Source organism: Aethina tumida, chromosome 1, assembly GCF_024364675.1.
Source record: "Aethina tumida isolate Nest 87 chromosome 1, icAetTumi1.1, whole genome shotgun sequence".
In the NCBI taxonomy this organism is placed as follows: Eukaryota; Metazoa; Arthropoda; class Insecta; order Coleoptera; family Nitidulidae; genus Aethina; species Aethina tumida.
This window is the reverse complement of record NC_065435.1, coordinates 77,343,832-77,371,530: the sequence shown is the minus strand read 5'-3', so window position 1 is coordinate 77,371,530 and position 27,699 is coordinate 77,343,832. Positions and strand designations below refer to the sequence as shown.

The following is a 27,699-nucleotide window of genomic DNA, read 5'->3' as shown; positions in this document are numbered from 1 at the left end:
TCAAAAATAATAAACTGTTCCAGGAAAATTTTTAGACGGTAGAATAACTTCACCATTCCGAATATTCATTGAAATTTTAATGTGGTTACTCATGTTAATACTACTATCTACTGTCGTTTTAAGTCGTAAAACAAAGGAATTCTATTGTTACAATATAATTACAAAATTCATAATCAATTCGAGTAATCTAATTTCATTAAGTCGACTATTAGACCATCATATTTTTAATGACAGTCGATAACTTGCAAATGAATCAACATAAGTTGGTTATTCCAATTTCGTTGAAGTGTAATATACAGTAGATTCTGACAATAAACATACCTAAACTGATGATAACCAAAGATTTTTTGTATAAATAATTTTAATATTTTTTAAAAGATTTTTTTATTGGATCAAAGAGGGGAAAATCTAATGGGCGCCTCCTAAATGGAATTCGGAAGCAGTGTCGGACTCTTACCTACTATAAAGCTCTCTCCGGGTACCGATCCGAAGATCATAGCCAAAGATGTCCCAAAGAGACGCTTAAGGTTTAGACAGTCAAAAGACATGGCCTTATGTATCTGCCAGATTCTCGGGGTTACATGCAATCTCCGGGTTGGAGTGGTGAAAAATGGATTTCCGTAGGTTAAGGGCATACTTGCAGCGCACCTCTGGAAAAGTGGAAATTTTGTATTCAAAACAGACTTGTCTGTTTCGAATATAGTATAGGACACCAAGGGACGATCTCACTAGTCTTATGTAGGTTCCTTGCAGGGAATTAAAGAGCCGGTTACACGACACGTTCTAGACGGCCCGTTCCCGTTCATGGTTGAGATATATGTTAGAACTTCGACATTCAATTTTGCTTTCGAAATTGTGAAGTGAATTGAATCACTGATATTGAGAATTAAATTAAAGACGTTGAAATTGAAAAATTGAGAGGAGTTATATTTTTATTTATCTGGAGAATAATTGATTTTGTTGTGGATTTGGAGATATAGTTCGAGTTTCAAAAGACGAATAAATTCTGAATACCACTAATGTTGTTTTCGATTATTAGAAAATTTACGTTCCTTCAGACATTTAATTGTTAGTAATCGAAAATTATTTAGATAACTCCTACAGGGTTCTAAAACACCGATTTAAGTTAATTTATCATAGTTATGTCTTTTGTACGTCAAATAATTTTCACCAGTAATATTCAAAGAAACAGATTCGTTATGAGCTGTTAAAATTTTACTATAAAAATTCATATAAGTTTCATTTTTTAATTGTATATGTCGGGAATAGGTCAGGATTTTGAGATTCCATATTGTTCATTTATAAAATTTACTTACACTTTACTCGAAACGATACACTATTTAATTCTGTATCACTAATTAACAATAATGATATCGACAAAACGAAAGTGTGTCCGTGGACCGCGACAATCAATTTCTAACTCATCTATCATTTCTCCACTTAAGCAGCACTTAAGTTTTTAGATAAGGCCTGTATTATATAAAGTCATAAATTGAGATAAGGCCTGTATATATATTATTGTATTTTCATCCCTTACTTCAGTTCTGTCTTAATCATTGCTTAATACTTAATGTCACACCTACAGCAGCTTATCCTTTCGAAATTATTCACATTGACATTTTTTCAGCAAATAACAGAAATTTTTAACAATAATAGATTCGTTTTTGTAATATGCACAAGCATATCCCTTAGTTTCATCAAACGGGATAAAAGTGAAAGTCATCACTATGTTCATGCGTCACCACAACTCATCCCTGTTAATTGTTTGCGACAACAGAACCGCTTTTTAAGAAAGATTTCAGAGAGTACCACCAAATTAAAATCCACTTCACCACCTCACACACACATAATATTAGATGTACATCTAATATTCCAGCCTAATCGAACACATGCGAATCCTAAAATTGAAAAATAAAGATCAAACTATCCTAGATTTGATGCCCTTAGCCATTCTTGGTTATAAAATAGCATTCATTCAGCAACAAAACACAAACCGAGCAACATAATAAATAGCCACCTTAAAACAAACTCACGTTCGGTGTCGATATTAAAAAAACAATAATGAATAACTTTTCGTTCTTAAACACAAAGAGTTGACAGTAGAAATTTATAAGAATATCAGAACAAAATTAATAAACGACAAAACTAAAACTATAACAAACATAAATAAAGATAGACACGAACCAATAGAATACACTCCTGGCACTTTAGCCTACCATAAAACAGACCATAGGAATAAACTCGCAAATAGGTTTAAACCCCGTATTGTAAACACGAATTTGGCCCAAAAAATACAAACAAGCAATACCAATTATAGTAAGAACAACTTGAGAAGACCACTGTCTAATCAAATTGTACTTTCACAGGAAAATGGTTATGGTAATGGTGCTTCTGCCTCTACTTCTTCTGATCCAATCATCGGAAACTCAAGATATCATTATAGACAATCTACAACACAATCCTGGTCTATTTCCATTCAAGCTAGGTCTAGCTAAGGTTGAAATTACAAAACACTCTTTTATACATTTTTTCGAACTTGATGAAATTCTCCAAGAAATCAAAACTATAGATAGACAATTCGCATTTACACAAAAAATATTATTAACAAAATATGCGACTTTTACAAAAAATTTAAACGCAACCATTAAATCCACTCAATATCTCTTAAATTCAGTAAAAACAAAATTTATACGTTATGACAAAGCCATCTAAATTTTAAACAATAATGAAAACAAATTGTCAGAAACCTTAAATAGCCAAATTTCTCTTTCAACGAAAATCATAGAAGACTACAATAGAACTATTTCTCTCATAAAAAACAATGATAAATCTTTAGCAGAAAAGATAATAAAAATAAATTCAGAAGTAAACAAATTAGCTTTCGATTTCAAGGAATACTATATAGCCAAAGACGTAATAGATCAAATTAATACTATCCTAATTCAAATCTTTAGTATCCTGGAAGACCTGGAGAATGCAATAACATTCTCAAGGCTGAACGTTATTCATAATAGTATTTTAAAAATAGATGATTTAGAATATATATATATATATATATATATATATATATATATATATATATATATATATATATATATATATATATATATATATATATATATTCTCGTATGCTTCTAAAATATCAAACAAACATTTGGTACAAGACGCTCATAAAATAATCATTACATGTTTTACAATAAACTCTTTCCCAAAACAAGCACTCAATTCCACTCAACACAGATACTGTTTTGATCGATTTCAAAACATTCAAACATGAACATTGATAATAATTCAAATGCCTTTGTTTATATTCCCAAGTAAACACAACACACAACGTCTCTACATTGCCGCTGCCCGCTGCGCCATAATCAAAACCAACTAGTTTTGCACACAGACAATCCACAGTCTCACTACTGGGATTCTACATACTGACATCTCTTTCAACGCCTTCACAATCTATGTCGTCTCTTTCAACTCCTTCACAACCTATGACGTCTCTTTCAACGCCTTCACCTGGAATATAACTTTCTGGCATTTCCCGCAAATTCTCATGCACATACTACTTAACGACTTCAAAGTATATCAATGACCATCCAATACCTCTGTTACCAAGAAAGGCATTTTATTTTTGTTCAATATGGCGTACCGTTTTTAAAAATTCCAAAAGCTCATATATTCATCGGAAATTGGACGAGGAATTAAAAAAAAAATAGTTTCATAATTGTGTCGTAATCGCAAGATGGTTAAAAATTGAAATTAAGAAAATAAACTCATTTTTTTTAAGGTCCTTGTGAACCGATATAGCTCTCATTTTTTTTCCGAAAAGCTACCATCGTCTCCCAAAACATATCCGGCATCTAGATCAATCGATTCACACAGCGCTGAGAAAATTAATTTTTCCGAATTTTCAGTATTTTCGATTTACTCAGAAGCGGTTATAGATAAAGACCTGAAACTCGCACTATCGAAGTATCTTATTAGTATTAAGATTCCCTGAAATTATGAGCCCGATCTCTTTCTGGGGCCGATTCGGTATATTTATCGTCTCATGGCCTTTCAAACGTTCGACTGACTATTCAAATGTATTTCCAACTATCAAGATATCATCCATATAAACTATTAGGTATGAGTAAGCAAGATCGCCAAATAAGAGTAACAAAAGTTGTACGTTCTGCAGAATCTTCGTGAACAGGAATTTGATAAAATTCGCTGTCCATGTCTATGCAAGTAAAATAATTACCACCGTTTAATTTAGCTATTTGATCAGAAATAAGTCACAACAGAAATTTGTCAGACTGTATTAGCGTTTAATTCACGATAATCGACACATTAGTGTTTATATTAGTGTTTATGTTAGATATAGTTTTGTATATAGTTAGTTATCTTATCTCTTCGTGGTTTAGGCATGGGAATGTTTTCGTCCACTTATAAAGAGTATCCCTTAATGGGGTTAACGTAAACATTCCCTATTTTAAATAGGCCCATCCAAGGGGGTGGATGGCAGTCTAGTAGAAATTATTGTACATAAAGCATCTATATTGAACAGTGTAAATTGTATAAAATAAAGTTTTATCTAAACTGTTAAATATACTTATTTAACTGGCGCAGTCGTACGGTTCACTTCAGTGAAACTAGCACGTCGATTTCAATCGTTTGGAAGTGAAAGAACCACATTCCGAAGAGGCATCCATTAAGGAAAATCTAAGGAACAAATGCTACAATTAAACACAATCAGCCGAGGACCATCCATCGAAGAAATCCAGAGCAACACATAGATGCAACACAACAAGAAGAATCTACGAGAATCCAACTGAGTTAAGTCCATCGTGGAGAAACCAGTAAGAAGAGATTCAGGAAATCAAACAAGTGGAACTCCCAACTAGTTACGTCCATCGCGGAGAAACCAGAAGGAAACCACAAATTAAACCATCCCACACGCTGAACTACGTCCATCGAGGAGAAGTCCACGCAACGGGGATAAAATTATAAATTTTATGTAAGTAACTCATGTTTTTCCCATTAACATTTTAAAGAATTGAAATTGAAGCAATTCAGAATTAGAGTACTAAAAACTGCTAGAATTCGATATTAATTTCAAAATTAAATTTATTAACTAGTAAAAACAAACAAATAAATCAAAATGGCTCAAATTACAATTAAAGACATGATGGATACCATTCCTACCTTTGATAGTGATTCGTCCAAACTTCGATTTTTTATTGGGAGACTGGAAAAAGTAGTTAACAAATTTTATTATATTAAGGACCCCGAAAGTTTAGTAAACGACTACATCACCGCTTCTATTACTAATAAACTACGAAGCCCAGCCCTCGCAGTTATTGAAAACTCAAACGCAACTACGATTACACAAATTAGAACGGAATTGATTAGACACTTTGGCGATATTAGAAATAACCATAGTTTGTTGTACGATCTTCACCAGTTACGGGAAAGCCGCAGCGAAACCGCTTCGGATTATTACAATAAAATTTACGAATTATGCAATATTTTTAATAATTATGTAACCCTAAACGAACCGAATCCAGAAATGCGACACATGAAATTAGAACATTTTAACCAAAGCGCCCTAACGGTATTCCAAGCAAATGTAAAACCGACTATATTAGCTTCAATGTTAAGGGTAAAAAGCCCAAGAAATATGTTAGAAGCTCTTGAATTCGTAAAAAGCGAAGAAAAATTCAATTACTATGCTTCTCAAGTTCAAACAAATTATAATAGACCACCCAATCAAAATTTTTCCCAAGGTTCCCAAAATCAAACAAATTATAATAGACCACTCAATCAAAATTTTTCCCAAGGTTCCCAAAATCGCCAGCATGGTCAAGGCGTCCCCAACAGACAACAAAACTTTTCCCGTAACCCTGTAAATTTTCGAATTAGACAAAACAGAACCCAACAGCCTACACCAATGAGTGGTGTATCCCACGTTAGAGTCAAAACAATCAATTCTCGTCAAAATCAGTCACCTAAATTTCAGTTTGAAGAGCTCTATAACTTAGAAAACAATAATCCAGTCGACACTAAAACCAATCAAAACGAGACTACTTACGAATTTAACGAAGAGAGTCCTTATTATGAAAATTTTCGGGACGACCAATATTCAAAACCGACAAAGTAATTGAATTCCACACAAATCCCAACGGAAAAAAACTTAAAAAAAAACTCAATTAAAATTACTTATCGACACAGGCTCTACAAAATCTTTTCTTAATCCTTTAATCGCTCATAAATATTACCCTCACAAAATAATTAAAGAACCATTTATTGTTACAACAGCATTTGCATCATCCAAACACGATGAGGTCAAGCAAATAAAGGCATTTCCAGAATTTAATAGTAACGAGGTGATAACATTTCATTTATTTAAATTTCACGAAATTTTTGACAGTCTAATAGGAGTAGATAACATGCAAATCCTACAAATAAAACTAGATATTCCTAATAACATTCTAAGCACCCCAAAATCAAATAATAAAATTCTTTATCTACAGACTAGTAATAACATATTAATTCAAAAACTTATTCCCGGTAACACCACAATAACATTACAAGTGCCTACAACAATCTCCGAAGGTAATATATTAATTCCAAAACAAACAATTCAAAATTGCAAAATTCCTGAAATATTAACGACAGCTAAAAATGGTAAAGCACTTATAGAAATTTCAAATGTATCAGATGACGAAATTAATTTTTCCTTACTTTACCCGCTAAAAGCCTACAAAGCAGACAATAATTTCGAGCTGTATAATTTTCATATAACAGCAAAAGAAACTAAACTAAGAAATATTTCCGAAATTATTAGAACTGATCATCTAAATTCAGAAGAAAAAAAAAGAAATCATCAAACTCTGCACAAAATATAAAGACGTCTTCTTTAAACCAGATGATAGTCTAACCTTCAGCAATCAAATTACACACAGGATTCGTACTACAGACGAAATACCTGTTTTTACTAAAACATACAAGATATCCCTTCGTACATCGCCAGGAGGTAAAGAATCAAATTAACAATATGTTAGAGCAGGGCATAATCCGTCCTAGCCACTCTCCTTGGTCCGCCCCTATTTGGGTAGTACCTAAAAAATCAGACGCTTCTGGAAAGAAAAAATGGCGAATAGTTGTGGATTATCGCAAATTAAATGAAAAAACAATAGATGATAAATATCCAATACCAAACATAAATGATGTCCTGGACAAACTAGGACGTTGCAATTATTTCTCCACTCTAGATTTAGCCAGCGGTTTCCATCAAATCGAAATGCACCCCGACGATATACAAAAAACGGCTTTTAATACCGAAAACGGCCATTACGAATACGTCCGCATGCCTTTCGGTCTAAAGAACGCCCCGGCGACTTTCCAACGAGTTATGGACAATATCCTGAGAGAATTGATTGTCTTGTGTACCTAGACGATATTATCGTTTTCTCAAACTCCCTTCAAGAACACATTAACAATCTTGAACTAGTGTTCAGTAAGCTACGCAAGGCACACTTTCAAATTCAACTAGACAAACGCGAATTCTTAAAAAAAGAAACATCATTCTTAGGGCATATAATTACAAAAGAAGGTATTAAACCAAATCCAGACAAAATAATCGCAATAAAAAAATTTCCAATTCCCAAAACTAGTAAAGAAATAAAAAGCTTCCGTGGACTTTTAGGTTACTACAGGCGCTTCATTCCCAACTTCTCACATTTGACCAAACCAATGACCAAACTATTAAAGAAAAATGCAAAAATTGTTTTAATAATTGTAAAGAACTGTTAATGAACGACCCAATCCTTCAATATCCAGATTTCACAAAAACCTTCAATTTGACAACAGACGCGAGCAATTTCGCAATAGGCGCCGTTCTGTCACAAGGAGAGCCTGGCAAAGATAAACCCATTGCATATGCGTCTAGAACGCTTAATGAAGCTGAATGTAATTATAGCTCCATTGAGCGCGAATTGTTGGCAATAGTTTGGGCAACAAAGTACTTCCGCCCTTACCTGTACGGTCAAAAATTTAAAATTTTTTCGGATCATAAACCATTACATTGGTTATTTTCAGTCAAAGATCCTAATTCACGACTCACCCGTTGGCGTCTTAAATTGGATGAATATAATTACGAAATTATATACAAAAAAGGTTCATCGAACACTAATGCTGATGCACTCTCCAGAATAAAAATCACCGAATGTAATATGCACAATAACGAACTTGATCCAATGGCAGAACTAGAATCTATTCTGGCAAATGCCCCCGAAATGTCAGATGTCGAAGACCTAGACGAAATCCTAGAAACACTAGAAAATGCTCAACTAAAAGACAATTTAGAAATTAACGATAATGCAACCGTCCACACGAGCTTAGAGAATCCTATTCTAAATATCCCAATTTCAGAAAAGCCCTTAGATATGTTCAAAGATCAAATTATTATCAATGTAGTGTTACAAAACCCAAAGAAACCTGTCTTGAAAAAACTATTAGACAACAAAAATCGAACAACCATCGAAGTTACAAAAATAAATTTTGAGCAAGATATAATAAAAATATTTAAAGAACTTACGACCAGTAACAAAACCTTTGCAATTTTAATAAATCAAAAAGAGTACTTCAATCTATTAAATTGTACACTACAATCTAACTTCAGAAATTCCGCTCTTAAGTTAGTCATTTGTAACGAAATCTTACAAGACGTCGAAGATGATCATGAACAAACACACATTATTCAAAAATACCACGAAGGTAAAACAAACCATCGGTATCAATGAAACAACGATGCAACTGCGAAACCGGTATTATTGGCCTAATATGACTAATACAATTTCAATGTACATAAACAACTGTCAAATTTGTCAAACATTAAAATATGATCGAAACCCCACTAAACAAATCCTCAATGTTTCACCTACGGCGTCTCACCCATTCGAAATTGTACATATTGATATATTTTCAGCAAACACACAAAAATTTTTGACGATAGTAGACTCATTTTCAAAATATGCTCAAGCATACCCGGTAACTTCCCCAAACGGAATAAATATAATTAAAGCCCTTATTATTTTCATGAGCCATCATAATTCACCATCAATTATTATCTGCGATAATGGCACAGAATTTAAAAATACAGTTTTCAAAGAATTTACGGATCTTCATCAAATTAAAATACATTTCACAACCCCACACACACACACCTCAAATGGTCCTATCGAACGATTACACTCCAGTCTAATTGAACACCTACGAATATTAAAAACAAAAGAAAAAACACCATCCATTCAGCAACAAAACACAAACCGAGCGATCTAATTAACGGCCACCTTAAAACGAACTCACCTTTCGACATTGACATTAACAAAAAAATGATGAATAATTATATTCTCAAACATAAATTAACTCAAGAAATATATAAAAACATCAAAGAAAAATTAATTACCGATAAAACAAAGAACATTACCAATATTAATAAAAATAGACACGAACCACTGGAGTATACACCTGGTACAATAGTCTATCACAAAACTGACCACAGGAACAAACTTGCCAGCAAGTTCAAACCCTATGTTGTAAATGTAAATGAAAATTTTGCACAAAAAATACAAACAGTCAATACAAATTATAACAAAAACAACCTAAGAAGACCACTGTCTAACCAATACCATTCTAATGCAAATCTCAAATATACCGGATAATTTAAAAATACTCTTCCCAGACTACCTAAAATTCATGTTAATCGAACAGTTAAAATATTAGTTTTCACACCAAAAAACAAAAAAAAAACACATAAATATTACAGTATAATACAGTATTTATTATATTCCTAGTAGATTCATACTACTCTAATTCAAGAATTGTATTCCCTGTTCCTTCGACCAATACATGAGTTCTAGGCAGCGCAAAACAGTATAATCGTAATGTATTATGTATTATTAGTATATTATTGTATAGGTATTATTATGTATGTATTATTGTAAATATTATTATGTACGGCTCTTAAAAAAAATAAATATATATATGTATGTTAGCTTACGTCATCATCTTCACCGATGGACCGATGCAACGGGCTCACATCTATTTAGACTATTTTGTTTTGTAAACAAATCTGAATATATATATATATATATATATATATATATATATATATATATATATATATATATTTATATATATATATGTTTAAATAAGATAATAATAATATTTTTTTTCTTTCCTTCTAAGGCCCTCTCTAAGAAGAGAGGAGTTAAATGTATTAGTGTTTATGTTAGATATAGTTTTGTATATAGTTAGTTATCTTATCTCTTCGTGGTTTAGGCATGGTAATGTTTTCGTTCACTTATTAAGAGTATCCCTTAATGGGGTTAACGTAAACATTCCCTATTTTAAATAGGCCCATCCAAGGGGGTGGATGGCAGTCTAGTAGAAATTATTGTACATAAAGCATCTATATTGAACAGTGTAAATTGTATAAAATAAAGTTTTATCTAAACTGTTAAATATACTTATTTAACTCGCGTGTACGAAGAATATGGTTTATAAAACGTTCAGAATACTACGTCAGTATCAATATTATTTTTGCTTTTACTACAAAAATTAACAGCTAGAGTTTTTGAAACATTAACGTCTTTATTTGTTATGGTAATCTCAAATCCCTGACTTAGAATCTCACGACCAATCATAACATCATATTTTAAACAAAGATTCGGCACTACATGAAACAAACTTGAGACAATATTTGCATTGTGCTGCTAATAGTAGCATTTCCTATGCCCCTGAATTTGACGACGTTATTTATTCTTTTTCCAGAAAATTTTGCAGCTGTTTCCTCAACAATGAGAGAACACTCTGCACCTGAATCAAAATAGAAATAATACAGCTTATCAGATTAAATTAATGTGCCTGTTAGCCAGAAATATAGCATCGACTCTTTTTTCATTTTGCACTTTCTTTCGTGATTGCGCAGCTCCATTGTTCTGGGTACATCTAGTCGAAATATGTCCAACATCACCACACTTGAAACAGGTGACTGGATCCCTCCGCTCGACGGTGGCTTGGGCACATGAATTTCCTGGCATATTTTCATCTCTTTTTAATCGGCAATCGAAGATTTTATGGCCAAGTTTCCCACACTTGATCGTAGACGATTTCCATTTTTTGGCATCACCATTTTCCGATAATTCTGGTATCTTTCTTTTTCCAAATGAATGGGCTTTCAGTTCACTTTGCAACTGAATCATTGTTGTAATCTTTGTGGTAAAAGACATACGTCGCAATCTTGTATCAAAATGTGCAATATGAACCAGAACTGTTGCTACAACAATTTCTTCAGTATTTAGAGACTTCCATCTGGTTATAAAAGATCTCACCAATCGAGTACAATAGGCCCTCTTTTGGTTTACTATTAAGAACAAACGACAATGTTGCAACAGGGGTATCAATTCCCTCGTGTCGTTCAATAAATAAACCTTTGAACCGTAACCAGATAATGCCCGGGAAACATATTTGTATCAACATTGTGAAGCACGCCCTTCAAGTGTTTGGCTAAGTGCAATAATGAGTGCACTCCCTCTAGTATTTTCTTCTCTCTATTTTCTTCCATACACATATCTACTGCTGCACACCAAGACACCGGATCACTTCCAAACTTGTCAGTTGTTACTTGTTAAACTTTGGCAACGACACTTTTTGAGTTTGTTAAACTGGTCTCACTGCTTTAATCAGTTCTAACATATTTTTATTTTGTATATCCATCATTGCACGCCACATTGTTAATGCATGTCAGATCCCACTTCTGATGTCGGGAAAGGGATTTTGAGATTCCATATTGTTCATTTATAACGTCTATTTACACTTTACTCGAAACGATATACTATTTAATTCTGTATTACTAATTAATAATAATAATGAGGTTTCGAGTAACTCCTTACTTTTGATCAAAATATTTTTGTACAGTAAAAGCTCTTTATTCACGGGGTATGTATGTATGTTCCGTAAATATAATTATATAGATATTTATATAGGATTATAGGGGATACTTGAGGGATACTATCCATAATGATAACGCCACACATTTTGGCTGAGAGTGGAGTTGAAGCTACAAACGACCTTATTTTATCTTCGGATTTTTTTATTGATCAATTACTCGATCACAATTTTTTTAACGAATGGAAAGATTAAACTACAAATGCATATGCAATGCGGCTCTTACCAAAGGATGGAAGTGTTTATTTGAATTCTCATAAACAACCGAACGCGGCGAAGGCGGCTTATGTCAAAGGCTGAAAAAATACAGCATACTTTTGGCATAGTTGTAATAAGGACTATTTTATTTTTTTATTAGTCCATTTGACGGCGCATTTACAAAGGATATTGTACCGATGTTCAGATTTAGATCCGCGAATAAAGAAATCTTTATTCGCGAATACAGAAATTGGGTCACATTTTTTTAATCCGCGAGTGTTGGAATAAGGAACTTTTACTGTAATTTGTTTCTATTCATGAGCATTCTGATAAGCGTCTCCCTTAATTTGAAAAAAAACAACATAAGTTAAATCCTTTTAAATGATTTATTTAATAAATTATCTACATCGTATATTTAGGAACAACCTTCGTAAGTAAATTAATTTCAATTTTGTCAGTAATTTGTTGCATAAAAACTTAAACATTATTTATAGAAGTAATTATTTTTGATGAGAAACTGCTGAAAATTTATTTTCCTTTAAAACCTTAATATTTATTTGAAATTGTTGGAGGATTTTGTTACAGAATTCTATGTCTTAAAGTAGTCAGCTATTAATTCTGTTTAAATTTCATCGCCGAAGTAGTCATTAATAATTAAATAAGAGTAGGACAACATAAGAAGGAAGAAGATAAAACAGATAAATCACTAATTCAGTTGCGAATTATCCTGTTCACTGTGCCAGTTAGGATTTACATCCCACTCATTTTTGCAACGGTAATCTAGAAATTTAACTTTCGATGAGGAAGATGGTTGGAGTTACCACAGAATAGACGAAAGGTTTGGTGTATCCCATACATCCATTCCTCATATGTTACAATGGCACATGGAGATTGGTGACCATACTAAGAGACCGGGTCAGGGTAGAAATCGTAATACAACTCAACAGACAACGGTTTGTGACTACAAGAAGTTTCCAGTCTCAGTTCGAAAACGTAGGAAAGTTTAGAATAAGTATTGAAACTATTCGACAACGACTTAGAGAAGATAATTTGAAACCTCGTGTTCCTGCTCGAGGCCAGACCTTAACCGTGGATCACTGCAGAACCCAGCTAAATTTTGCTAGAGAGGACGTCAATTGAGTAGAGGCGGTTTGGGAACGAGTTCTGTTTACAGATGAATCCAGATTTTGCCTGAACACATGAGATAGACGTGTTCATGTGTTTTGACGGCCAAATGTAAGATATGTTCAATATAACTTCGTAAATATCACCTTACCACCTCTGTTGTGCTTCATTATGGTGTGGGGATGCATTTCTTTAACAGTACGTACAGACTTGGTAGTAATAAATGGAAACCTTAAAGATGAGCATTACGTTTTGGATATTCTAGAAGAACATGTCGTGCCATATGCTCCTTTTATAGAATCAAATTGCTGTTGTTATGAGAAAATAGAAAATTTTAAATAATCTAGAATCTAGATTCTAAAACATTTCACAATAACTCAATAGCTTCCTTTTAAATATTTCACTTTCCATTTTCTTCTTTAGATTTGTCAGTTCAAACTATCCAAATGTAGGAATGAAAGCAGAAATAGATTCACCTGCATTGTCTTTCTGATACAGGCAAAATTGTTTTTTATTATTTTAAATTGTACATACTGTAACAGTTTTTGTTTTCACCGAGTTCGGAAATGGGAAAATTAAAACGACTAACTAAACTAAAATCCTTTTAAAAGTAATTACAAACCAACACATATTATGTTATATACAAAATATATAAGACCGGGTAAGTCCGCATGTTGCGGTGCGTCTAGATCACTCCGGAATCCCGCTTATTTGTTTATTGTGCGTTGGCCGCAACAATACAATGACCCATTAAAAAACTCATTTATGTGATATCAATTAAATTAATTACTAGCAATATAAATCAAATAATCATCATTCAACAAATTTATTTATAACACAAACATTTCACTTTCTCTTCTTTTTGCATGTAACCGGACACTCCTTCGGCTTGTTAACGAATCTGGAAACGTTTTCTGTTTCGGCGGGTGCAGTAGCGGATCTCTTTTGCTTTCTGCACGTACACGGTTTCTTATGAACCCTAGCTCCGTCCGACCATCTTCTTTCGCCCTCAGTTTGTCCGAGGCTCGTGGAAGCTCTCGGTGGACACGGCGGATCTTTTGGTGGCACCGGCACTTCTGCCGGTTTTTGAGGTTTTTCATCAATGGAAACTCTCTTTTTCCCTTTTTCTTTACCCTTTTTGCTTTCCTTTTTACCTTTGCCTTTTTTCGGCTTGATCTTGCTTTCTGTTTTGGTAGAGGCTGCTCCCGGGACATCCAGTTCTTCCAATATGTAAATTGAACCCACGCTCGGCCTTTCATCCTGACAAATATTTTGAAATACCTCTTGGAAGTCTACAATGGAAGGCATTGCGTCATCCATTTCGTACTCGCGGCATTCATCTGCAGCTGCTTCTGAGAGTGGTGTAGCCTTATCTATCAATTCTTCCAAATTACAATGCCAAAACGCCGCATTATCCATAGCGTCAGTTAACGCCTTGAATGTCTTATGAGCAGCAACTACGTTTTTAATAGCGTTATCTTGTAAACACTTAGGACAGCACACAACTCTCTTATCTTTAAACTCATCAGAAATTTCCTGATTAAGTTGTTGTACGTGCTTGCTGTATTCGTTCCATTTGTTTATCGAAGCTTTCGTTTCCCTACAAAACTTTCTCCAGTCAGCCTTGTACAACATCGCAGTGTCTCCAGATTCGTCTTTAACTTCTCCTCGTACAATTGACGCGTAATTTCTCACTTTTCTAATAGTCTCACCCATCCACATAGTCCAGTTATGAGCGTTGTGAGTGATTTCTATCAGCCACACCGCCCAGATCTTTAAAGAGAGGCAACAAATTGTTCCCGGCTGGTGCTCTAAAACCTTAACAGGTTTGTGGGATTTAATTTCGCCTGGAATTCCACACTTTTCATACAACACATCAACGTCCATGGGTTCTTCAGATACTGGTCCTTCTAATCCCAGGCCAATTCCGCCCTCCGCTTCATCATAAACTAAAAAACAATTATAGAATGTGAATATATTTAAATATAATTGATGTTATATTACTTTCAAGAGCCTTTTCCTCGTCATCCGTGTCGCCTCCAGCCTGAGGCTTCCTTGGAGGTTTTTTAGCAGTCGTCGGTTTCTTTTTCGGCGGTTCTGAGATATAAATATAAATATATATAATAAATTTTATAAAACTTCCACTTAACACATTTAACATACCTGCTGCAGGTGGTTGGGGTTCTTCGCCTGCTCCTTCTGGAGGTTCAGATTCATTAACTGCTTCAGGAGCCTCTTCGACGTCTGTAGCAGTTTCGACTATAGTATCCAGTACCTCTTCCTCTAAGTTCACTGCTGCCTGCTCTTCTTCCAAAACGTCTTCTTGACCTTCATCCTCCTGTTCCTCCTCTTCCTCTGTTTCTTCAGCTTCATAGCCTTCTTCGTCACCTTCAGCGTCGGCCCCTTCGTAATCGCCTTCATCTTCTTCCGCCATAAATGAAAGTCCTGTATCCTCGTAATCAGTAGTGTCACCACCGCCTTCACCCCCTTCGTCATCTGAAAATAATGGTAACTGATCCTCTCCTTCGAAGAACTCGACTTCCTCCTCTTCTTGTTCGAATAAAGGTAACTCTTCTCCTTCCTCCTCCTCCTCTTCCTTCTCGATTACTTCAGATTCCATTTCTCCCTCTTCTTCTCCTTCTTCTTCCTCTTCTATAGTCTGCAATACATACAAAACATTAAGTTATAGATACTTGCGTTTAAAGGAAATTATACCGTTTCCACCGTCGAAGTGAATTCAGATTCCTCTGCTTCGGGCACATCACTGTCCGATTCCACGTACTGGTTTTCGACAAATCGCATCAAAGCATCAACCCACACCGCGGTTTTATCCGATATTTCGATTAAGGTTTTCCTGTAAATGACTATAAATCGACAATAATATGGTTAATAAATAATACTTACTTGTAAGGATTTTTAGTGTTTCTATCGATTTTGGGCAACTGTTTTGTTTCGTGAAGTCTATTAAGAATGCCAGTGGAAAAGAGGTATTGTTTATAGTTAAGGTCGAAGTATGGCGCATCGTGTATGTAAAGGAGAATGGCGCATGTGATTTTTTCTATTTGTTTAACCACCCATTCCTTTTTCGCGCGTAATTTTTTCTTCTTTGCCTTAAGTTTTTTTAGTTTTTTCAGCATGCGTTTTCTGCGTTTCTTTCTATCAGCACACTACAAGCCTCAATTATAAAAATCTGTAAATGGATATCAAAAAACTTACCTTGAAGTAAACCGATGCTTGTTGCGGATTAACATTCTGTTCGGTATGCAGCATGTCGTCAATTCTTAAAATAGTCTGAGGGGACAAAACATTATGGTAGTTTTTCCATGTCTCCCACAATGCCCTTTTCGGAGGCATCGACATTAAAACAATTCTTGGCGGGCATGGCATCAAATTGCAGGTTTTCTTCGCGCACTTCTCGTCGATCTTTTGAACGGGCTGATGAGGCGTAGACAACATATCCCAGTATTGTTTTTTCGACATAGTACTGCGTTCCAGTACTCCGATCTTTTTCGGCTTTTTCGGCGCTTTCGTCTTGGACTTGTTCTTGCATTTTGCAGGACAAGCTAATTTCTGTTTGAATTTTTCGATGAGACATTTCAAGTCAACGGATTCCTTTTTGGTGGGGAGCTTTCGGCTTTCACGCTCCCTCTTCGTTTTTTCTCTATAGACCCACCCCCACTGGACTTCTTCATCCGGATTAGTCGTGAAACTCGCCGAAGGTTCTGCAGCGGTCATTTTCTGAAAATTTTGAATCAATTTAAACAGTTTTGAAGTTTGTCCGTCAAAAATGTGTTTCCATTATATTTCTTGTTAAAATTTGACGTTGTCAAGATTTGTCTAATTGTTTATTTCAATAATACAACTTTAAGTACTCGTTAGTACTCACGAAGTAAATCCAGTGGGCTGCCAAACTAAGTATATAAATATAATTTATTAACAACACGTTCAACGATGAAGATAAGATATTTTTTCTAAACAAAATATAGCCCCTCAAATTTAAATATCAAAAATTGTTCTTTTCTCATATTTCCGTGAAAGAAATTTATTCACAATTTAATAACAATTGAAGAAAAAGATATGTGTATTAATACTTCTACCGTTTCGTATAATATAGTCAAGAAAGGTGTAACAGTTGGGCTAAAAAGTTCGTAGAGTAGCCTTTTTTTTATAGAATTTGATTTTATTATTCAATACCTTGCCTTGGAGTAACTTTTTGACTCCTGTCCGAAAATTAATTTTTCAGGAGGTTTGCAAAATACTCCTCCACGAGCTGAATTTTTTATTGATGAACCATGAGGTGTGGGAAGAGATAATAGCCGGATGGAGCTAAGTCTGACGAATAAGGTGGATGGGGAAGCAATTGAAGCCTTAAATCGATGCTCTTGTGTGCCAGCGCATTGTCTTGGAATAACCTTTTTTTTTGCTTCATGTGAGGCCGTTTCGCAACGATTTCGGACTTCAATCGCTCCAATAATGTGCAGTAATACTCACTGTTGGTGGTTTTTCCTTTTTCAAGATTTTATTTTTTAAATCGCTAATGTGTCCACCAGGGTTCGGTGGCGCCCACTTTTGGAATCACTAGGTTAAACTATAGAACAACAAATAATACAACATTCTTTTAAAATTAGAATGGACACAAACATGTGAACAAGAAGAAAGAACAATAATTAATTTGTCTGGACAACCCCTAACAGAAATCGAAATAAATTTTTTGAGTAAACAGCTCAATTTTGCCATTGCTCCAAAAACACTACCTACACTATCAATTTTTTCAATTGGATTGAGGTCTGAGCTTTATGCTTTCCAAAACATTACACGTACTTCTTGAGAAGCAAACCATTATTTAATTAACTTAAGCATGTGTTTCGGATCGTTATCATGCTGGAAAGTTTACTTTAAACACTCATCTTATTTTCGGCAAATAGAAGCATATAATTCTCCAGAATGTCACGATAAACGAAACGATCCATAATCCCGTCTATCTTAACCAGCTCGCTGATGTCAAACCCAGAAAAGCATCCCCAACCATAACACTTCCTCCACCACGCTTCATAGTAAGTCCAGTGTACTTGGGATTATACCTTTCATTAATTGAAACAAAATTCTTTCCAGTATATTCCTCCTATTAAAATTGGAAATCGATTGTTCAAATTTGAATCGATTGCAAAATTGTAATTGGAGAGTAAAATTACTCTGCTTTTCACCATTCCAGGACTTTTCTTCTACAATTTGTTATTTAATTTGTATCGATAAATAGACATCTCTAGGCATTTTTTGATATAAGGAACGACATTTCATTGTATTGAAAGTGTTAAAAACACAGTAAATAAATGTTTTCAGATGAATTGTTGCAATAGACTCGCACGATTAATTTTTGACAAATTAAGAATATTGCTGTGTTCACATTATATATCTCCAATCGGATATTAATGTATATAATTCTTTATAGTTACATTTATTATTGTTTAATTCGTATTCTAATTTTTGTCATACTTCTAATATACTTATTATAAAATTACTAAATTATGATTTATGAATATATTAATATCGTGCGAAAATGTTACAATTTTTACCATATCGTATTTGTAATTAAAAGTTAAATATATAATCTAAGTAAAACACATAAATTCAAAAATAAGAGTATATTTCACAAAAACAAAACATTCTAAGCAATAAGTAAGCAATAAATGTCTATTTTAATAAAATAAATTATATATTCATTATATAAACAACAAAAATAAAAAGAACACACATTTAAACATTAAAATATATGATTATAAATTATTATATGAAAATTATAAAAAAAATGGTAAAAAGGAAGGAGAGCAACAATACACCGCAAGCAATTTTGAATTCGACATGTAACTGCAGATCTGTCGCTGACCGTACTTCAATTAGGAATTGGGTAGCTTAATCCTTAATTAACAAACATTTTCTTATAGTAATTTAAACTGAAAATATACATTTATTTACTAAAAATCACCACGTCAACGGCAAGTCAATAAATTTTTTCGTGTTGTTAGTGGTTGACTAGCATCATGGCTATCAAGATTTACTTATAAAACATAAAAAATGTATTTTTGAAGTGAAAACTTCTTTAGCCGCGTTGGGCAGGGCAAAATCTTATGAGTTCGCGTCACCGACATGCTCATGACCGACACACGCGCAGTGTACTGCGCGCCTTAGACACTTTTTGGATGGGTGAAATATTGTGCGTTTGCATCACCGACATGCTTATAGCAGTATATCAGTAGCTATACAGCTGACGTATAGTGTTGTGTATATCTTATAAGTGAAATTGAATGGATTTAGTAAAAAGTTCAATGTGTATATACTGTGCATTGTTGAAAGAATGTTTTTGTTTGATTATTATTTGAGTGGCCATGTCCAATGATCGAAAACTCTACTACAAAATATAAAACGACAATCGATGCCGTTTTTACGTGATACTTAGATAAATTTGAATCAAACATTTTCATTTCTTACTTTAGTTACCTATTGTATCTTTTAGAATAAAATGAAATAATTGAAAGTACAAGAAGTCTAAAAGTATACAATGATGCAAACAATTAAAATCATGTTAAAAATCAAGTACATTGAAATTTAAGTAAATACAAATACTATCCATAAATAGTATGATTGTATTTATACGTTGTCATGATCTTGTACAGAGCGTAATATATTTGAATAACAAAAAATCATATAAACATGTATATAATTGTTGCTCGGAGTGTCAATAGATGTGAAAACCAGATTGATGTTGATATTTTTAATTGAACATTATGAAATTTCAAATTTTAATACTAAAAGTTCTAAGTTTTCATTTCTATCGGCAGTCTCTATAACTGTCAATTTTAATTTTTTTAAATTAGCGTAATGTCAATAACATTATTTTTATAGGTGAGACACTGCCTTCCCTGCTTCATCTGAGTAATTGTCACTGAGCTGCAAAATATTTAAATAATTTTTAAATCTATCTAGTCTAGGAAATTCAAAATATCTACTTCAAAAAACGGACAATGTATATTTCTTATTAAATGACATGCTTTCTGAAATGTAGATGCTGTAAGCGATGAACAAGTTGAAATATTACAGCTTCCATCTGTCTTAATTGAAATAGAAAGAAGGAAGATATCGGAGCTTCAGGTCTGAAAATATAATGGCGAACTACTACTAGTTTCTTATTTACATTTACACATTTCAGAGATTCAAAAGACTTGAAGCGTTTTTCAGTAAAATGGTTGCAGAAATTTCTAAATTTGAATGACATCCAAAACACCATTTCAAGATATTTTGCTCAAAAAATCAATTGTTAATAGTTATGTACCGTTAATAGTTATGTAGAACTTTTTTTATTAGTGAGTGTTTTATCAGAGCATACTGTTATGTATTTGTGTATTATATATTTATTATATTAAATTTCTCAACTGCATTCATACATTTTGTGGTATCTACTTGCAACAACAATCTTAGTCATGTACATTTTCCTCTTCCACATGTTAAGAATTAAAATTAAAAATTAAAATCCTTAAACCCGTAACAAAAATTTAAATTTTAAAAAATTATATCTATAGTTTTTGTGACTGTATATTTTTTGTGAGTCTATAGATAGTATAGTAGTGTCCATTATATACTTTCAAAGTACCCATTCAAAATCTGTAATTTGATGCATTTCGTTCATATAGTTCGGCCACCGGCAAGCAGATGTCGCCGACCCGGCCACCGACGGGCACCCAAAGAGACTGTATTTTTTCGGTTGCGTGAGATTTGCCACCGACCGTGCATTATGTGAATCGCGATAAGTTTTTATTTACGTCTGGCGTTGGTTATTTGGACCGTCCCGTGTGCAGTTGGGTACCGAACGTTGAGCCCCGTGCACCGCCTCAAGAAGCACCGTCGTCGAGATAACGGAACGAAACAACCGTGGGTACCACCGACACTTATCAGCGGATAGATAATGTCCCATTTAGTATTATCGTTGGTTGCAAACGATACGCACAACATTAGCACGTCGGGCGTATACGGGAGACGGACGTGATGCACCCCATCGGACCGGAGCATGAACATGTTGGAGAGGGTGGCTCGGCGGGCGTTTAGTGGTTCCAGTGGCACGTACAATGTTCATGCTTTAGAGCTGGCGGCCGCACGAGATAGAAAAACGAAGGGTCTCATTGTGACCGTCCACTTCCTGGACAACAGCCACCATGAGTTCACCATGCAGAAGCGCGCCAAGGGGGCCGAGCTACTCGACCTCACCTACAAGCATCTCGAACTCGTTGAGAAGGACTATTTTGGTTTGCAGTTTTTTGTTGATATCAGCCAAAAGAAGGAGTATATGGTAAATTATACTATCCCTATCTCGGTCTTGTAAAAACAATTTTTAGAGCCAGTTATCTTATTGACTGATAAGTTTACACTCACATCAATTATAAACAAATATAAAATGTTGTCAGAACATCTTTTTAATCTTTAACACGGTCTTATCAGTTATAAGGATAATTTTTTTCCTATGTATTTTGAACACTTTGTCATCTGAAAATATGATACAAAATAAATTTTAATCATTTGTTGTAAGATTCTAAATTAAATTATTGGTATTTCGTTGTGTTTATTTATTTATTTACTATTTCATAATTATCATAAAGATTTAAATGTAGGATACTACCATGTAATCACATGTTAAAAGTTTTTTAGCACTCAAAGCTGTTTCCATAAACATTCAATAATTACATGCGATCATAAAAGCAATTCCGACATCTGCGCGGTAAAACCCAAACATCTGTGCACGTTGTAAACCCGTTTCCGCCATAAAACGCTCTTGTAATTTTCAGCGATGGTTGGACCCTTCGAAGTCGGTGAAGAAACAGCTCGCAAACTGCCAATCGCCCCTGTATTTCCGTGTTAAGTTTTACGTGTCGGATCCGAGCAAACTTCTCGAAGAGTACACAAGATATTATTTTTTCCTGCAGCTGCGACGCGACATTTTAGAACAAAGGCTCGTTTTACCAATCAGTAGGGCGATACTCTTTTCCGGTTACATTGCCCAAGGTAAAATTCAACAAATTTTGTACATAAATGCCAATTAATATGAAATATTGCAGCTGAGTTGGGTGATTTTCAACCGGGCGATCACGAGCCGGGTTACTTGTCAAAGTTACAACTGGTGCCTGACCAAACTGAGGACCTGGAAAGGAAAATCAGCGAGTTTCACAAGGAGCTGAGGTAAAACCTATAATATATGAATTCGTCGAACAATTATTCGCTTATCTTATCTTCGATTTGGCACAGTGCAAACAACGATGCTAACGCACTTGTGTACCCAGATAGTAAGAACAAAGAATCAATGGAGTTTGTTAGAATTGGTTATCAATGAGTAATTTTTAAGGTGATGAGTAAACATGGAGATAACGCGTCCCATTACGATTGATTGTTTTAATGGAGCTTTCTATTTTTCAGAGGTTTGACGCCGGCCGATTGTGAATTCCAGTTCCTCGATCACGCTAAAAAACTCGAAATGTACGGTGTTGAACTACACAAAGCGAAAGTAAGAATTATACTTGTACTTGTTCGTTGTTTTCACCCTAATTTCATTGTTAATTTCAGGATAGTTCGGGAAAAGATATACAGTTAGGCGTCACGCATTTGGGTCTGTTAGTTTTTCAGAATGGCATCAAAATCAACACGTTTTCCTGGTCGAAAATCATGAAGATTTCGTTTAAACGCAAAGAGTTCTTTATAAGGCTCATTCGAGAACCTGTAAGGCACTTTCAAATTGATACATTTACACGTGAATCATCGTCAATTTATTTGTTTCCAGTCCGAAAACTACGACACAATCCTGATCTTCAACATGGACACATACAGATCGTCGAAAACGTTATGGAAAGCTTGCGTCGAACACCACACCTTCTTCCGCCTCCATTCACCAAAAGCCAAACGAAAATTCCCCCTAACTTTGGGTTCGAAATTCTCCTACTCGGGCCGTACTGAATTTCAAACGGTCACAGACGTAAAACAGCGCGGCAAAACTGAAAGAAAGTTTGTGCGATCACCCAGCAAACAGCTAGTGAGACAAACCGTGCCTGCACCCGCTCTAGAAGAGAAGGGAAAAGTTCTGGTGGCACCGGCAAGACCACCGAGACCTTACGACAATAAAGTCACAGTTTTGGGCACCAAAGAGCCGAAAAAGGCTTGGACAGAAGAATCCAGATTGTCCGACGAGTGAGTATTTTCTTGTAATGCTTCGGTAATATAATTCAGGGTTTAAATGAACAGGGTAGGCGTCAGACGCAAACTGTCAAGCATTAAAAACATATATTTGAGACGTCCGAAACATGGACCGTAAGTAACGAGTGATTTTAACATAGAAAATGGAACAACTAACTAATAATTTTAGATCCATGTGCAAAATATTCTATTAATACATTGTTTTTTAAATAGTGATGGTAGTTTCTTGGAGAGAACGCTTGAAGGGCCATTTTCGCCTGGTATTGCGGGGAGAGTTATGAGTTACGCAGACGAGGAACCTTCTCCCACAACCCCTAACGAAATTTACGACACGCCACCTGACAGCGCGGGTCACTCGCCCTGTCAGAGCGTCGACGGGGTAGGAGGGATAGTTACTATAGTTCTGTTTCCGGACCAGGGTCAAAAGTACGGCTTCAACGTCACCGGTACGTTCATTTTTCATTTTCTCTTCCAGTTAGTTGCAGTATATTGATCATATGCTTTATTTAAGGTGGTACAACGAGAAACGTGCCGATAAAGGTTTCACGTGTGGCCGCCGACACACCAGCCGACAAATGCACCCCGAAACTCTCCGAAGGTGACGTCGTGCTCAAAATTAACTCGCATGATGTGACACACGCCCTCCACGAGGAAGTCGTTGCTTTGATACACGAGGCGCGAAACTCGAATGATGGCAAATTGGTTTTGCAATTGAAGCAGAGTGCGCCGTTCCGATTGGACTTTGCCGAGCCGTTGATTTGTTACGTTCCGGATGACGTGAACGTCAGCCCGTCCTCGCCCAGTGATGCTCTGCAGATGAGCGTGATGTTGTTGGCCGACGGTTTGGCCAGTGGACAATTAGTCACGCAGTACGAGATGCTATACAGGAAACATCCCGAGTTGACCTGCGACGAGTCGGCGAAACCCAAGAACGTTAACAAAAATCGATATAGAGACATATCACCTTGTAAGTTCTATTATTTGCAATAACTACACAACTATTATATATATTTTTTCTCTAAAAAATTCTTTAAAACTGTCGGTTATAAAGTAGTTTTCACACGAAAACATTTTTCAGATGACAGCACAAGGGTTGTGTTAAAAAACGCTGCGAGTGGCGATTATATAAATGCAAACTTTGTTAACATGCACATCCCGCATACAGATATCGTAAATCGGTACATCGCGACACAAGGACCTTTGCCAACAACAACTGAAGACTTTTGGCAAATGATTCTGGAGAACGACTGTAGTTTGATCGTCATGCTTACCACCCTCGTCGAACGGGGTAAATTTAAATTTTCGTCGTGATATCAAAAAAAAAAATTAACAACTATTTTGTGTTGGTTAGGTCGACCAAAGTGCCATCAATATTGGCCAGGTGTCGAGGAAGTTCTGACGATGCAAAACGTTACAGTTAAAGGCGAAAGCGAAGAAGACGATCCTTCCGGCAGTTTTGTATTTCGAGACTTCACACTTCACGACATTAAAGTATGTTTAACAAATCACAATTTGAGCCATTTATTTAATTGTTTGTTGTTTTCAGACGAACACCGACAGGAAAATAAAACATATGCAATACACCGCGTGGCCTGATCACGGAGTGCCTGATTCGCCTACTCAATTCTTAATTTTTACAGATAAAGTGATGGAGTGCAGGGGTGAGGACGTGAACAGTCCCATAATCGTACATTGCAGCGCGGGCATCGGACGTACCGGCGTGCTGGTGCTCATGGAAACGGCTCTATGTCTGATCGCGAACGAGGAGCCCGTTTATCCGTTGGAGATTGTTAAAACTATGAGGGAACAACGTGCTATGATGATCCAAAATGCTGTAAGAAACTTTTCGCCTTCCTGGTGGCCGCCGTTTATTACCATTATTTGTTGCAGAGTCAATATAGGTTTGTATGCGAGTGTGTCCATGCGGCATACATGACGAGGAGCAAGCGACATTCGAGGGAGGTGAAAGAAAATGGTGAACAGGAGGATGATGTAAAAAGCGACTAGCTTTAGCCAAATTCGGAAATGTTGCCATGACATTTTCGCCGACTGAGAACATGCTAATTCCGTCAAGCGAAATACAATGTGATTTACTTAGCCTTAATAACTAAATTAAACACCGAGGAAGCCTTAAAACGATGCGTACTTCGGGAACGAAACTGAAGAATTCGGGAGGCGAGCCATAGTAGTTAAAATTTAATACTCAATATGTAATTGTAGTTTTTCTATGGAGGTTTTTTTTTTCGAGAATTCGTCCACATGCCATGAATCGTCCAATTTAAACTGTGCCAAATTTAACTTTACAATTAGTTTAACAATTGAGGAGTGTTCATTTTTTATTAGTGGTAAAATTGAAAAGTACAAACGGCGTTGTAGCAAACCAAAAATCAGCTGGTGTTATATTAAGATAACTTTGTATTTTTCGAATTTTATAGTTTTATATAAAAATGCTTGAATATCAAAATAACCGCGGGTGCTTCTAATAATCTTAGTTTGGTCCTTTTTATTTTCAGCATTTATTAAGGCAAACAATTCGTCCTACCGTTACAATATTATAGTTTATAAACGTCCCTTCTTTCACATTCTTATTTATTCTCACCTATGGTTAGTCTTTATTGTATTGCATGGTACTGCTCTAATGTGTTATTTAACGATTTTTGTAAAGATTTTAATGATTTTATTATTGGAATCCGTAATATTTATTTATGTATGCTTTCCGGTTTTTTGTGTAAAAAGTACAAAATTTGTGTAAATTAATTTCTATAATACTATAGTACCTTTTTTAATGTAAAAATTTTATGGTTATTAGTTTTATAAATCTAATTAACATAATATGATTATGTAAGAAAAGTAATATATTTGTCACAGGAAAATAAGATTCGTTTTACTTATTCAGGCTTCTTATATTTTGCTTGGATCCAAACTCTGTACATTTTTAAAAGTTTGCCTCTATTAACTTGTAACCTTCTGTCTGCTCTATTTTCTTCTTCTATCAATCCAGCTCCTTCAAACAGCTCCTTTATTTCCTCTAAAATCAAAATTTTAATTAAAAATTATAATGTTAATTATATATAATTAATTAAAAATTATTATGTTAATAATATAAGTACCTTGTTTAAAAAAATATACTCTAGTTCCGTCACCCCGGACATAAAAATTGTTAGCCAAACTACGTCCTGGTTTAAACCTCAATTGTGCCAAATCATATCTACCATAATCCCTAAATAAAACTCTTCCTCCAGGTTTCAAATACTTGGCTATTTGATTCACCACATATTTAAATCTAAACAGACAGATAATCAGTGAAATTTAATGTTGATATAAGTAGAAAAATTACTTGTTTGGATTGATGGCAGAGAGTACAAATATGAGTACAATGACATCCAGACTGTTCTCTTCAAAAGGCACTTCCCACACATCCTTTGTGGCATCCAGTACAAAAGCATTGCATCTATTCACATCATATTCTGGAGTATCCTTGAGGATTTTAATAGCCTTTGACGAAAAATCGCAACAATAAATAAACAACTTCTCGCTCTTGCAATATTGTAAAATTGGGAATACTGTGTTCCCTACTCCACAGCCAATTTCAAAAATAACTTTCTGTCCATCTGATTCAACTGCCAGTTCAGGAAACTCTGTGAACAACCAATGACGGTCCTTGAAGAATTTATTGTCGTGCACTTCGTAGAACTGATCCCAGAATTGGTCAGCTTCATTTTCGTATTTGTCTATGGTTTCTTGAGGAAACTTTACTTCACTGTTTTTCAAAACTTTCTTCTCAGCTTCCGCCTCTTGTTGCTCGTCCCAGTCCACGTCGTCCCTGCAATAGAAACGCTAGGGTTAACATAATTATTTTTTTTTAATACGTACCATGCGTTAAACAAAAATATTTGACTTTTGTCCCGCAAATATCTCGAGCCGTATTTTGGTTTTTTTCGGTGTCTCGTGTGACAAAATCCACGGCGGATAAAGGGGAATATTATTTGTCGCATACCATGCATTGTGTTCAAAAACATCGGAGTCTTCGGTTAAAAATCTATTGCCGAACTGGGGCCTCTTCTCTCCGTCTGACATGTTTTAGTTAGGTTAGAATGTTTTGACGCTGGGTTTTTTTATTGCCACGGTTGCATTCTTGTGATTTTTCGGTTTGGATGT

At 34.9% G+C, this 27,699-nt stretch overlaps 3 protein-coding genes across 6 annotated transcripts; 1 reads left to right on the top strand and 2 right to left on the bottom strand.

The window, feature by feature from the left end:
* Positions 1 to 14,124: 14,124 nt before the first annotated feature.
* Positions 14,125 to 17,085, bottom strand: LOC126264284 (uncharacterized). The gene is made up of 6 exons (XM_049961482.1): positions 16,531 to 17,085; positions 16,219 to 16,481; positions 16,030 to 16,168; positions 15,478 to 15,973; positions 15,319 to 15,411; positions 14,125 to 15,263 (listed from the first exon to the last, which is right to left on the bottom strand). Exons 1-6 carry the CDS (start codon positions 17,047 to 17,049, stop codon positions 14,161 to 14,163), a joined length of 2,613 nt encoding a protein of 870 aa, XP_049817439.1. The 5' UTR covers positions 17,050 to 17,085; the 3' UTR covers positions 14,125 to 14,160.
* Positions 17,086 to 21,040: 3,955 nt separating this feature from the next.
* On the top strand, positions 21,041 to 25,827 carry LOC109600534 (tyrosine-protein phosphatase non-receptor type 4). 3 transcript variants are annotated; one of them, XM_049965795.1, is made up of 14 exons: positions 21,041 to 21,237; positions 21,285 to 21,652; positions 22,146 to 22,362; positions 22,416 to 22,536; positions 22,771 to 22,858; positions 22,918 to 23,070; positions 23,132 to 23,535; positions 23,590 to 23,655; positions 23,755 to 23,987; positions 24,053 to 24,508; positions 24,620 to 24,829; positions 24,893 to 25,032; positions 25,088 to 25,375; positions 25,432 to 25,827. In XM_049965795.1, the coding sequence occupies exons 2-14, from the start codon at positions 21,374 to 21,376 to the stop codon at positions 25,546 to 25,548; spliced, it is 2,772 nt and encodes a 923-aa protein (XP_049821752.1). In that variant the 5' UTR covers positions 21,041 to 21,237; positions 21,285 to 21,373; the 3' UTR covers positions 25,549 to 25,827. The 3 variants fall into 3 exon arrangements, with proteins under 3 accessions (XP_049821752.1, XP_019872252.2, XP_049821753.1); XM_020016693.2 differs by having other exon boundaries at positions 21,041 to 21,652; XM_049965796.1 differs by lacking the exon at positions 23,590 to 23,655 and having other exon boundaries at positions 21,041 to 21,652.
* Positions 25,828 to 26,423: 596 nt separating this feature from the next.
* LOC109600533 (tRNA N(3)-methylcytidine methyltransferase METTL2) lies at positions 26,424 to 27,697 on the bottom strand. Of its 2 annotated transcripts, none has more exons than XM_020016692.2 (4): positions 27,539 to 27,697; positions 26,879 to 27,364; positions 26,652 to 26,824; positions 26,424 to 26,569 (listed from the first exon to the last, which is right to left on the bottom strand). In XM_020016692.2, exons 1-4 carry the CDS (start codon positions 27,616 to 27,618, stop codon positions 26,430 to 26,432), a joined length of 879 nt encoding a protein of 292 aa, XP_019872251.2. In that variant the 5' UTR covers positions 27,619 to 27,697; the 3' UTR covers positions 26,424 to 26,429. The 2 variants fall into 2 exon arrangements, with proteins under 2 accessions (XP_019872251.2, XP_049821754.1); XM_049965797.1 differs by having other exon boundaries at positions 27,415 to 27,664.
* Positions 27,698 to 27,699: the final 2 nt, after the last annotated feature.

Excerpts from the sequence above, each read along its gene's own strand:
- LOC126264284 (XM_049961482.1), bottom strand. The coding sequence starts at position 17,049 with ATGACCGCTGCAGAACCTTCGGCGAGTTTCACGACTAATCCGGATGAA. Across the intron at positions 16,482-16,530 it reads AAGCATCGGTTTACTTCAAG|TGTGCTGATAGAAAGAAACG; the intron begins GTAAGTTTTTTG and ends TGAGGCTTGTAG. Across the intron at positions 15,412-15,477 it reads ACCCCAACCACCTGCAGCAG|AACCGCCGAAAAAGAAACCG; the intron begins GTATGTTAAATG and ends TTTATATCTCAG.
- LOC109600534 (XM_049965795.1), top strand. The coding sequence starts at position 21,374 with ATGAACATGTTGGAGAGGGTGGCTCGGCGGGCGTTTAGTGGTTCCAGT. Across the intron at positions 22,859-22,917 it reads TTGAACTACACAAAGCGAAA|GATAGTTCGGGAAAAGATAT; the intron begins GTAAGAATTATA and ends TGTTAATTTCAG. Across the intron at positions 24,509-24,619 it reads ATATAGAGACATATCACCTT|ATGACAGCACAAGGGTTGTG; the intron begins GTAAGTTCTATT and ends AACATTTTTCAG.
- LOC109600533 (XM_049965797.1), bottom strand. The coding sequence starts at position 27,560 with ATGTTTTTGAACACAATGCATGGTATGCGACAAATAATATTCCCCTTT. Across the intron at positions 27,365-27,414 it reads ATATTTTTGTTTAACGCATG|GGACGACGTGGACTGGGACG; the intron begins GTACGTATTAAA and ends TTTCTATTGCAG. Across the intron at positions 26,570-26,651 it reads AGTATATTTTTTTAAACAAG|AGGAAATAAAGGAGCTGTTT; the intron begins GTACTTATATTA and ends TTTTGATTTTAG.